The 13,197-nt window shown below is 45.4% G+C and overlaps 1 protein-coding gene across 16 annotated transcripts in view; it reads right to left on the reverse strand.

Moving 5' to 3' along the window:
* Positions 1-2,966: 2,966 nt before the first annotated feature.
* WNK2 (WNK lysine deficient protein kinase 2) overlaps positions 2,967-13,197 on the reverse strand; it is a 117,967-nt gene continuing 107,736 nt past the window's right edge. For 11 of the 16 annotated variants that reach the window (XM_072044167.1, XM_072044165.1, XM_072044151.1 and 8 more), the window contains one exon: positions 9,892-12,087. In XM_072044167.1, the coding sequence (XP_071900268.1) occupies positions 11,737-12,087 (351 nt within the window). In that variant the 3' untranslated portion in view covers positions 9,892-11,736. Of the gene's footprint in view, positions 4,167-9,891; positions 12,088-13,197 lie in introns of those variants that run through there. The other 5 variants (XM_072044163.1, XM_072044157.1, XM_072044166.1 and 2 more) reach the window with 2 other exon arrangements.

A 13,197-nucleotide genomic window follows, 5' to 3' on the forward strand; every position in this document is an offset into this window, starting at 1 on the left:
TGCTGGTGGCGTGGACAGGGCAGCAGAAGGGTGGCTTCTTCCCAGCTGCTGCCACCTTCTCCCTCCCCGCTCCCCCCAGCGTTGCCAGACAGCGCCGGCCAGGTACCCGAAAATGAAGGTTTGTTCTGCCACCAATAGGCAGGCGCAGCAACACCAAGGTTTCTGGACTGGTGTTTATGCTTCTTTAAACCAATGCAAACTTCAGCTGAAAAAGGACAACGTAGCCAGGTTAAAATGAAAAATAACCCCTCCAAATGTCAAGCTGAAGGGCTGCAAGTCCCCCGTCCTCAAAAGCGCTCCTCATGTCAGCTGCTGTCAGGAGCTGACTGGAGCAGTCAACAGCCTGGCAGTCCGAACTCTCCTATGCAATTAGCAAATATTTGAGAATTATTCTGCTATGTTTGACATTTTAAACTGACTCCCAATTTCTATAGCTATGCTAACAGCCCCTGGATTCCTCGTTAATCATCTAACAGTTTCAAATATCGCTGTATGCCCCCAGCATCAAATCAGCATCTCACCAAATTTATTCCTCCCTTTTTTTCCAGAAATTTTTCTGCTCCAAGCACTGAAGCACCAAGAAAGTAAGGAAAGGAAATAAAATATTTACATGTGTTCTTGAATCTGACAGAAACTGTATCAATCCAGAGGGGATTTGAAAAAGTTTTCAACAGATTTTCCCTAAATCAGAAGCTATTATTTTACTGCTTCGGAAGTCCCTGTTGCAGGAAGCTAAGCTGCACTTTTAATATTTGCAATTGTTTCCTTCTATTACCACAAAGATCTATCCTTTTTGGGAAGCCTCGGTTCCAACCCCACAGCTGGGCTGTTGGGGTTTGGGACCATCGTTTGATCCCACCTAAGCACCCACCACACTTGCTGCATGGACACGGAAGCTGGTGCAGCCCTGCTGCCTGCTCGCACACTCACAAAGGCCTTGCTGATGGACCCTACTGAAAGCCTGAGCAGCTGATGCCTCCAGCCATTCCTCCGGGAGGATTACACGCTGATTAACCTCACGGAAAACCTCAAAGCCAAGGCCTAATACTGAGGACATCCCCAGGGATTGTCTGAGAAGATAAAGATGCCCATACCAATAACCCAGGAAATCTTCACTGCAAATTATCCCATGACTTTAACTGTTCTATGAGCAGGTCTTGTAAATGACTCAGAGGAGTTCATCTACAATTTAGCTAACAACAATTTTTTTTCTGAAGTTTTGTATGCATCTAAACCTCATAGCTACACTGTCAATAGATAGATTGCAAAAAAAAAAAAAAAAAAAAAAAAAAAAAAAAGCTTATTTTTTTCTTAAAACAGTTGTTTTATGTTGAAAGGAATTCCAGAATACCTGGCAAACACCGAGGAGCCCCACTCTCCTGGGCACGGCTATGCCTAGAGCAGATGAACTGGGTTGATTTCGCTGCACCCAGAGCCCACGTGGAAAGATTTATTTATTTATTTATTTATTTAGGTGGCATTTTTCTAGCTTGGGCCGGAGCGAGCCGCAGTGACTCACAGGGAGCACAGAAGAATATTTCCCAGGGATCGGCCCTGGGCAGGGGCTCACTGGCACGTGGCGATGCCAGTGGAGCGCCCTGGGGCTCCCTCCCACACCAGGTGCCGGGAGCCTCACAGAGGGCAAGCTCCACAGTAAGGCTTCAGCCCAGAGACATCACCACTGCCTTGGAATATTCACGGGGGCAATGAATTCAGGGAACTGCTGCAGGCGCTGCCTCTCTGTGAGCGGGTACAGGACACAGCCACCCTGTCTCAGCACCAGAGTATCGAAATCAACGTTCGTGTCAAAAAAAGGATGCCAAAAACACCTCATTCCCAATGGCCCCTCCCCGGGCACACTGAAGCAAGGACCAGAGCTAAGGGGCCCAGAACAGACTTGGGTCCCTACTAGCTCACGGCTGGAGGCGGCAGGCACTGAGACGCACCCGAGCAGTGTTTCCCCTGCAGAGTCCTCCCCATCAGCACGCAGGGAGCAGCGTGAGCACCCCTAGCACTCCTCAGGGCTTGTACTTCAAACTGCAGTGCCAGCCTTCCGTATGTGGGCTACAGACAAAAACCGAGCAGCCTTTTGCTGAAGAGATTAACTGAAGGTAGGTGGACTTGGCAGAGGTGGGGGAAACAAACATCCAGGGTTTGCTGAAATTTTCACTTCTCAGCGTTAACCCTGATGCTAATCCCTATACTTAATCTGAATATTCACAGATGATTTTTAAATACTTATCTGGAGATGGAGGCTTTTTGGCTTCCTGAAGTCGTGGCTGAGGCCATGTAGGAGCCCAAGGCGTTGCAGGAGCAACAAGGGTTGGGCACCAGAAAGCCTCTGGCAGAGCCCTGGAAGGCAACCAGCACCCCAGGAGGTACCGCAGGGCACTGCCCTGCAGAAATGAGCCTTTTAGGGAACAAAAACTCCAGGTGATGGCAGAGCATGTTCCTGCCATGATCGCTGCCACAGGGACTCATCCCAGGGCAGCACGTCAGGGACGTGACATTGCTGCCCCCACGCAGAGCGTGCTCAGCATGCTTGTGGCAGCCCAGGGAGGATGGCAGAGACCAAAGCAGCAGACGGAGGGTGCGGTGCTCAGTGGGACCCCACAGCTCCCCCCACTCGCAAGAGGAACAAGTCCGCTCCCTCCTGCCAGCAGGAAAGCCGGAGGCAAGCAACATTTCAGCAACAGCCCTCACCACTTGTCCAGCTCCTGCTGTCACGCAGGAGATTATTTTCATTTCCTTAGATGTGGGTAGAACAGGAGGCAACACAGAAGCACAAACATCTATTTTGGCCCTGAGGCTTCAGCTCTGAATTTACAAGGTGTTTTAATGGTTTCTTGCTTCAGGGCTCTCGAGCTTGAGGTGCCAGCAACAGACCTAAATCCACTCATGTTCTCAGCTGAGCTCAGGAGCAGGGGAAGCTAGCAGGTCAGAGCTGAGGTGGTAAGGAAATAGTGAACAGCAGCATCAAAATAAGATTTATTATTTAGAACTCAGTGTTGGAAGAGACAGACATGGCAGATAACAACGAAACAAAATGCCAGGCTCCAGCTACGAGAAGGGATGATATGGAAAGGCTTGCGGGCAACTAGAAATTCTGATTTCTGTGGTACCAAAAACTGAGCTAACAGAATATCGCAGTCTGACACTGCCTAAGGGGGGAGCCACCGAAGTTTTTGGGTGCTCAGCAGCAGGTTGGAAGAGTTTGGGGCCAAAACATAACAGCAAAAGCAGCACTCTCTCCTGCTCCTCAGGAACAGAACTAAAAGCCACCTTTCTAAAGAAAAAACAGTTGAGTAGTCTTTTATAATAAATGATTACTCATGAGATTATTGCTACAAACAGGTCTGTACACCACCTCAGCCCAGGAGACAGGTGAAGCCTATCATCAGCAAATCAAGAAAAAGAAATCTCCCACCACATAATTTTAGCTTGTTAAAGGCACTTTAAAATCTTTTAAAAATTGCTCCAATTACTGACTTGTCTGCAGAAGGATTTTAGGCTTACATTTAAAATTAGAAGCGACTTGAGAACTGTATTCAACTCTGGCAAGAAACTGTGGCTGGTCTAGAAGAAAAAGAAAGGTGGGGGGAGAAAGGAAGTGACAGTACAAAGTTACTCTCCAGTGAAGTCTCTAGGTTTCTTTACTTGATTTAACCAGATTTAAAATAGAGCATTCTCTTTACAGAAGAACAGCTCTGACTGTGAGAAATTCACTTGGACTTGGAATTTATCTTCTTTTAACTACAACCTGAATACATGTGCCTAGCTTATTTTTCGAAAATGACTTAAAATACAATTAACTGAGTAAAACAAAAAATATTGGAAAGAATGCCTCCTCCTCCCTCTTCTCCAGAAGCTGCTCACAGGAACCTGGCTTACAACAGAAGGGAACAATTTGGAACAAAATCCTTTTCCCCCAAAATAATTTTCCTTTATTTTTGCATAACATTTTTGTATTTCCAACTATAAATAAAAAATGATTAGAAAGAAGTTACAAAATTGGTAGAATGGACCAGAACGGCACAGAATTTCTCACACACGACAAATCATTTCCCATCTTCCTCTTCCTCCTCCTTAGCTGCAGCGGGACCTGGCGCTTGGCACCGTAGCTGCGGGGGCCACGTGTCAGTCACTGGCGGTCGCATTTTCAGAATCTAAAAAACAAAACGGCCACGTGAGATCACAGACCGCAGCGTGCCGAAGGCACTTCCATGAGAGCCACTTCAGGCAACACACGAGAACAGAACCCGAAGTCCTCACACTGAGAACACGGCAGCACAAACGCTCCTAAAGCACCTCACCGAGTTCTTCAGAGTGAGGTCCCCACTCGGACACGAGAGGCCACGCTGACGCCCAGGGCCCACAGCAGAACCAGAAGGAAGCACAATGAGCACAAGGCTGAAGCAGCAGCAGCAGCAGCCGCCCCAGGAGCCATTGCATGCCCCACGCTCGGTGGCACGCACCCCACCAATGCACACCTACTGCGCTGGGGACGTGTGCTGATGTCCTGCACTCCATGTCATGGCAACATGCATGCTGGTTGTGGGATCTGCAGGCATGTATGCTTTGTACATGGCATACAGCTTGCTAGATTATTCCAGAAAAGACATGGTGAGTCTTTCAGGGCAGAAGGGAATGCAAGATGCATCAGGGAGAAGCACATTACGCAAAGAGACTTTGGCCTAGCTCCTGGGAGATGGGGAGAGGTGGAGGGGTCTTGTTTAAGGCTTTGCTATCATTAAATTCAGTCCCAGTTTTCTCCCTCCCATCTTTCTTGCTCTGCCTGTTCAGAGGAAGAATTGCGTTTAAAAGAAGTAAAATTATGTCTTGGTCATCATTCTTCCACAAGGTTCTGCTCAACAGCAGTTCTGCAAATCCACCTGAAGCCACCACTGTTCTCAACAGATGCCCACTATTAATAACCAGTCCTGGCACAGAAGTACATCAAGAAAAATGAAGTAAGACAAAATTAATGATCTCCAGGTAACAAGGAAAATCCTTAAGACTGCCATGGAACTTACTCAAGCCTACACAGCAGGTCAGCCATAAAGCCAAAACCAGCGCGAGCTCTCCGGGTGCCTGGCTCTTGTTAGAAACCCTCACATATACTTAGCTCACATCCTCAGGGACAACATCTCCAATTCTAATACTGAAGGCAGCCTGAACTTTTGACCAAAACTTGAAAGAGCAACATCAACAGCACTGAAGAGCTCAGTGAATTTAGCTATACTAAATTTTCCGTGCTGAGGAGAACCGCAGAAAAAAATGTGCCTTGCATCTTGTAGCTGCTGACTGGAGAAGGAAATGAGCACTAAGAAATATATTAGGTATAGTTTTTTCTAATCTAATAAACAAAATCTGAATGCTGAAGAAATTTCTACATTATTTACAAAGTAACTGAAAGAAACAAACAACAACACACATTAAATACTCTTTTGGGTTATTTTATGCCAATAAATAACATCCACTTGAGGACAGGGAGCCAGTTATTTCTTTTTAAATTCCCTAAGTTTTTAGGAGATGTCAGAGCTCCTGGACATCTCTGGAAAACCTCAGTAGTCTCCAGACCCCCCAGCACAGCAGCTCAGGGGTCTCTGGCCACATCCATCACGTATCCCATAGCTCTGAGAGTGCAGCGGTGCCATGGGCGCACTCAGTGGGGCAGGCTGGGCCAGAGGCTTGGAGGAGCCTTAACAAGGAAAGGCAGAGTCTGGGGATCTGCTCCTTTCTAAGGGAAAAGAAAATAACAGGCAACTACAACAACATGCTAAATATATGCTGCAAATACATCCAGTGGCACTACATCAAAAGAAATTAATGTGAGTTTCCCTTCCTCAGACTTCAAAAAACCACGAGTTTGTCACAAGAATTCCAATGTTACAACAGATCCTTAATCAGACTAGGTCGTCTTCTATGCATAGCTTCTCCACGCTTATCAAGGAAAATCTAAAGTTTAATGAGGCTGTGCATCTAAGAATGAAGGCTTGAATTATGCAGCCTCTAGACTTCTCCTGGGGAAGTTATTTCAAGTGAGAAGTTTTATAGTCAAATATAGATCCAAGCACATATAGCAGCAGTCTTGATATTACACCGCAAGTATCACATGGGAGGAAAAAAAAGCAGAAAGGACCACATAATTCACAAAAGTTACTGCCTACTGCTATGAGCCTGAACTCTGGATGAATCAGTTACAAGTAATCTATTTACTGACACAGCCAACGTCAGCACCATGGTACATCCAAATCCCTCTGAGCAACAAATTCTTTCATAATGCAGAATTTGTAACCTGACAGCTCCTAAAATCCATTTCATTATGTTGCACTTCTGCAGCTTATCTGCATTAATAAAAGAACAAACACAGCCAGGGCTTGAACACCCCCTTCCTGCTACATCCACAGGGACAGCTCCGCAGAGACTGTCGTGAAAACGCAAGTACTGCTCCAGTCAAAAACCACTGGCACGCATAAGTCACAGCACAACTCACCTCTGCTTGATGGTTAGTTTCAGCAATATAGACTGGAAAATAATTGTATTTACCAAGTTCACTCGGGAGAAACAACATGAGGATCAGCACAACAGTCAGCCTGCACGAATGCTCAGCTGAAGCTCAGCTCAGATCTGCACTGGCATAAGCACAAGCCAACCAGAGCCCAACACCACAAAAAAAAAACAGAAAACAAAAAACCAAAAACCACAACCAACCAACCAAACAAAAAAACAAAACAAAAGAAAAAACCTCATGCTGAAGGATTCAATAAATAATAAACAACCATCACAAGAAATTTCATGTGATCATGTTTTTGCTGTTTTATAAATTCAATTAGCAAGATAGCCATCCACAGAATCCCTTAGGTTGGAAAAGACTGCCAAGATCATCAAGTCCAGTTATTAACCTAGCACTGCCAGGTTTACTACTAAACCACATCCCTGAGCACCACATCTACACGTCTTTTGAATATGCCAGGGATGGTGACTCAACCACTTCCCTGGGCAGCCTGTTCCGATGCCTCACAACTCTTTCAGTGAAGACATTTTTCCCGATATCCAGCCTAAACCTCCCCTATTTGCCTGTGGACTCTGCAGAGATTTTGCCCCTGTTCAGCAAACACATCACTCTCCAGCACAGCCATCCTTTTCCACAAACATCACCAGAAATCTGAGACTGGGAAGGACAGATGAGAAACCAGGAGAATGCGAGAAACCTCACTAAGGTATTAAGCACAGTTCCGAACTACTGCATTTGTAACTTCTGCCCCCAAGCCAACACTTCCAAAAACGTTATGGAAACTCGGCTGGGGAGCCCTCAGCAGCAAACCAGAAAACTAGGCAGTTTTTTGTCATAGTAGCTAACTTCTGAGATACCCATCTTGCTCAAAAAGACTTGAAATCTTTGCCTATTTTGAGGCAGGAGGAGGAAAGCCGTGCAATGAGGTCAAGTAATTTCAGGATGGAGACTTCCGATTAGAACTCTCCAAAGCTGACTCCAAAGAACGTAGAAGGACAGATGTTTTTCCCCACTTGAAAAATGCCTGTAAAAAACTCGTGCTAATTGAACAGTACTGACACAAACATGCTGAACGCTAAGCCTATGAGGCTTGCTTAGAAAAATTCTGAAAGTTCTCTGAATTGATAATACCGGGGCCACAAAAATGCTTTAATGGAAAAAGCAACTATTGAAAAAGTCAAGTTAAACTCTGACTTAAAGGTATTAGTGATTTCCTTCCACAAATATCAAATGGCAAAACCTCCAATTTGATTAAGAAGTTCATCTCCAGAAATATTGGCATCTAACGTTAGGCACCTATTCCTGAATACAAGTCTCTCCACAAGAGCACACAGACTGCTACACTTGGCTAGCTGACTGGCCGTTCAAATCATCATCTCGTCTTTGATAACAGTCCATGTCAAATATCTCAGAAAAAAAACTGAAAGCAACACCAGACAGTGATGAAAGAGGAAAAAAGAAGCACATTGCAGATAGATGTCAAGTAATAGCTAAATACATGTAATATTTACTCTTAAAGCTGTAGAATGAAGACCAGAGTTTACACATGGAAAAAAAAAAAGTACATTTTTTGCATCATTCCTTTGAACAGATGCAGTGCCAAGGGGACTGAACTAGGACGTGTGGCAGAAGAGCCCTGAAGCGTGCAGGTTCCCCCTGCCTGCTCCCAGCCCAGGGATGCTGTGGAAAAACAGGATGCGAGTCTGCAGCCAGATACTCCATCACGATGCACGGCAATTGGAAATCCTAATTAAGGGCATATGGGCAAACTTAATTTGGCATCTCCTAGCTACTGGGTGCGTGACTTGGCAGCTCAAAGTACTCCTTCAGTATTTTGTGCCCCTCTCCAGCACTGCAGCACTGACCCCTCGGGTGCCTCCCGCTGCAGGTCAGAGCTGAGTGGAAGTTAAGGTCTCGGCCCAAGTTGTCTCAGTCTGGCACAACAAGCAGGCTGCTGACGGTGGGCTCACGTGCTGCGGTGTGCCAGGCAGCCCTGCTGCCCAAGGAAGTACCCATACCTGCAGTACCTACACCCTTTCCTTTCCAAAAACTTCACGCAAAACACATGCATGTAGCTAAAAATAAAGTACTCACTCGCTGGTCCTATTTAAGTGGACTTCCTCTAAATATTTTTTTAAGAAACAAAAGCTGTTTCTTAAAGCACGAGGAAGACATCCAATGACAAACAGCAGTTTGAGGCAAGTTCCGCCCCCCCCACTTTTCAAGGATGCAGGCAAAGTGCTATGGCCAGCACCTTTGCTCACATTTTACTCAAGAAGTTGTCCCCATTTGCTTAATTGCCACTGAGGGTCAAAGCGCCCTTCAGCATGATCAAGGATAATGCAATGTAGCTGGAACTTAATGGTCGGAAGAACCGAAGCCAAGCTGGCTATCAGAAAATTAAAATCACAAATATTGAAATGAAAGCATCAACCTCTGGTCCCCAACACTAGCAAGAGATGCCCTAGTTAAGAATGCAGAGACTAGAAGGTTGAAAGCTTCATTTTAGAAGAGCAAACCAACACGTCTGTCTCCAAATCAGAACCGGCACCGGGAGGCCCTGCTTGCTCACACAGGCCACACACTGGGCGCACACCGCATCACCGGCTCTGCACAGGTGCTCGGCGCATGCAACGCAGCTGTCTGCCTGGGAGAGGAGAGGGGAGAAGAGGAGAAGGTAGGGGAGGGATGCTCCTAGTGAACTGCAGTGCAGGCCTGGCGCTTGGAAACGTGCGCAGCACGCACAGCAAAGCCGTGTGGGTTGGATGCGCAGGAACACAGAAGCAGAAGTACCAAACCCCTGCCTGCACATCCCTTCCTAATTTCTGCTGCAGCCCACACCAACAGCAGCGACTGCCAGGAGCATGCATGTGGCAGACTTGTAGCAGGGCCAAGTTTCGTATCTGCCCTCTCTCACTTTTAAATTATGCCAAGATCAAGTTAACGAGGCTTCCCTAGTACTTTTCAGTGTAGGATGTACCCAGTCCAAACACCTCATTCACCACCTACCAAACTCTAGCATCCTCATTTGTACTGTCTGAAGATACCAGCAGCTTAAAATAGCCCATTTACTGTTCTGGTCTGGCCTGCTCTGCAGCAGCAGAACATCAGAAATACCGCAGCAGCAGGGAGGTCTCAAGCAACGCAGCCTGCAAGGCGGCACTACGCCACTTCTGGTGTACACTTTCATGTCTACAGCTGCAGGAGGTGGGACATGGCAGCTCTGGGCACAGGCTGAGGAACAGCGAAGGCATCGCATCTGCTCCTTACGCACAAGACAAAGGACAGAAGTCTGGAAAACAAATGCAGAATTACCCGGAAGAGCTGAGAATTAACACGCTTCTACGCTTCAGAAAAACACTGGGGTTTTCACACAGTTTTCAAGCACAAAATGTTTATTTTTCTTCTTTTTAATCTATACAATTTCTTGGGGCTTTTAGTGCCACTGACTTTGTCAGTATACAAGGGGTGGACTATACAACAGGCAATAGCGACATAAACTGTAAGATTCAGTGCAAGCTGAAGGAAAACTGGTGTGAGAACATATTTTCCATGTTTGCTCATGAAGCATACAGACATGAATCTAAAAAACCCAAACAAATTAAAAGATACATGTTACAGAGAACAGAAATCTCTTACTACAGTAAGTATTTTGCCCTGGCAGAAGACTCTGCATAATTGTCTATAAAATTCAATTCTAACTGAATTGATGGAATAATATATTCAAAGGGTACAAACAAAATAATTTAGACAGATATAATGCTCAAAGTACAATAGAACTATACAATTCACAGCTTGGCAGCACAAGACATATCTGCCCGTCAGCAGACAGTATAGAATGTCATTGCAGTAGAGATACAGAGCAACGCGCCTCCAAATTTGACTGCATGTTTCGTTACCTGTGCCTGTAATGATGGCCCTTGGTGCTTTCTATTAAAATGAAACTTACCATCAGCAAATCAGTTTTAGTGGTTATCTTGTGCCTTTAGACTGAGAGGTGCAGATGTAGGCTCTATGCACAGTAAAATGGGCAAAAAGCAACTTGCAAACAGGAGAGAGGTGTCCATGCCACCTACAGTGCAAACTTAATTAAAATTAAAAAAAAAATTCAAACAAAAGGTGGTGAGACTCCAAAATTGAAGCATTCATTGGTCATATATGAAAAAAAGAAAAATAATAGCTTCACATTTTTATTCCACTTCAATGTGAACATGGTTAGCACTTCAACGACAACCCCCCATTCTTAGCCTTGGCTGCTGAACCGAAGGCAGAGCGCACGCAGGTGCTGTACTTACACGGCTCTTACAGGGACCTGGGGACGTGCTCCTGTGATCGAGGTTTCAGTTAGAATTTTCACTTAGGAAACATGCATGGCTTTGTAATTTAACTAAATTATAGAAGCCCGGCAAGGGAAAGAAAACATAGTCCGATTCGGTGCTGATCTGGAAGAAAACAGTATTTGCCTGCCTGTTATGAAGTAAGTTGCCGTCTACAGCAACTTCACCAGAGACTGTGTAAGGGAATGAATTGCACTGCCCGAAGGAAGCTATTACCTGTTCTTATATACAACTGACTGGGATCATCCTGTAAATGCTCCTACTTTAAAATGTGCATTTCACTACTCGTCGTACAAACACAAATTTCGATCAGTATCTCAAACAAATCTCACCTCACAATTTTTTTTGAAAGCCTCGGTAATGAAAATTCAACCCATGAATTAAAAGTGAAGCATTTACAGCAGAATGAAACTGATGAAGAACTTCAACTGTAAACCTTCAATATCATTGCAAACAAAAAGAACTTTAACTCACAAGCAAATTGTAAATAAAATACACCTTTCAAATATTTGTATATCTCTTTCCAGCTGGAACTGAAAAGCTTATATTCAAGGCACTGTACTCCTGCAGGGTTAGTACAATTTGCTAGTCATCAATTCAAGTACATCAACTTTAAGGATTGCAAGTGTAAAACATCTGAACACAACATAATAAAGTGTCTTTAGCAATGAAATATATGCAAATATTGCCATAACAACAACCGATCTTTTGTGAAAACCCTTCACAGTGATTGCTTGATGCGGTGTATGGCTGTGTATGCTAGCAGGCCTGGCCTGGGGCCAGCGGCAGACCCACACCTCTTCCAACACGTATGGCAGCTACAGATCAAACACTCCACGTTACAACGTCGAAATCGTCGTTACCTATCGACAGGCAACAGAGCTATGTCGTTCTCATGTGCGGGCCCGGCGGGTCGGCCGCGGGCTGCTGCAGCGGCACGGGGTACATCTGCAAGCAAGTTTTGCCAAGAGCCGAGAAGCGAGCAAGGCTCTGCCCTCCTACCAGCCCCGGCCGCGCCGCCGCCCCCGACCACTGCACTCCGTAAAGCGGCGTAGGGAACACTCCTCCGTATTGACAAAGAGGCATCACATAGGGCGTTACTGGGCCAGAAAGGGTAGTACCTGGCATAGGCACTGGCAGGGATGGTGAAACTCCGGGAGTTAGTGCAGCTGACATAGGGCAAGACACTGGAACAATGCACCTTTTCCCCAATCCTGTTCTTACTGAATTAACCTACAAAAAGAAAAATAAAAAAGCATGGCTATTAAGCTTCTATTTTCCTAACTGCAGGACGCAGCGCTGTCATGCACGGGGAGGACGGCTCGTTTCTGGCCTGCCGGCAGCAGCAAGTAGCTCCCACGCCTGCGCTGCTCCCTGCAGCAGCATGATCCAGCCCCGGCCCGAGGGGCCTCTTGCTGTCCGCACACATTGGTGGTGGTTATTTTTCACTTTTGTTTTTCGAAAATTAACAGCAAAGGTTGATATAGGGAGGAGGGGAAGGGTGTACTACTGAAGAAGCCAGGAGATATCACTGAACAGGTGAGAATGTAATGCCACAAAACCCGTGAACCCATGAACCTGTGAACCACAATCCATAGTAGCCCCATTATCCCTCCTTACTACTGGATATCATGCACAGAAGTAAATGAAGTAGCCAAATGCAAAATATTAAACCAAATTTCATACAGAACTTCTTATACCCCTTCCCAACGCAAGTTTTCAAAAAATCCAGCAAGTATTTCTATAGAAAGGTATTTGTGCGCGCTGAACTAAGGGTGGCAGGAATGGAAAGAGATTTTCCATGGAGGTTAAATATCCATGCAATATCCAGCGCTGCTGGTGGTTGCGGTCAGGTCAGGTAAATGAGCAAGGACCCAGCACGAACTGATCATGCCCCAGGGGCTGCTGGACTCAGTCCCACTATTTTGCTAAGATTCTACCAGCATTCACTTCAAATATTCTGCTTTTGCATGCTAGGCTCAAGGAAAGAGATTTCCTCCTAAACATGGGGATGGCAGAGCTTCCCGAATTATATGCGTTGTAATGCACAATGCCACAGAAACAATAATTATACAAAATGCTGTCTGGTCTCTCTCTGGATGGGATTTACAATGTTTCCTCACATTTTAAATTCCACATGATTTACAACTCCCTGCCATAGTTCCCACCAAGCCATTACCTATTCATGACATAAACAATACTCTTTCCATCTGGGAGTAACCCATTAATACCAAAATATTTCATGTTAAACTAATAAAATTGGCATGACGGTTAAATTTCAGAAGAGACATGAATATATGTGTAAGACTGTGTGGAATGCTTACTCTAAGTTTCTGATTTTAG

The sequence above is a fragment of the Anas platyrhynchos genome, chromosome 13 (genome assembly GCF_047663525.1).
Source record: "Anas platyrhynchos isolate ZD024472 breed Pekin duck chromosome 13, IASCAAS_PekinDuck_T2T, whole genome shotgun sequence".
Classification (NCBI taxonomy): Eukaryota; Metazoa; Chordata; class Aves; order Anseriformes; family Anatidae; genus Anas; species Anas platyrhynchos.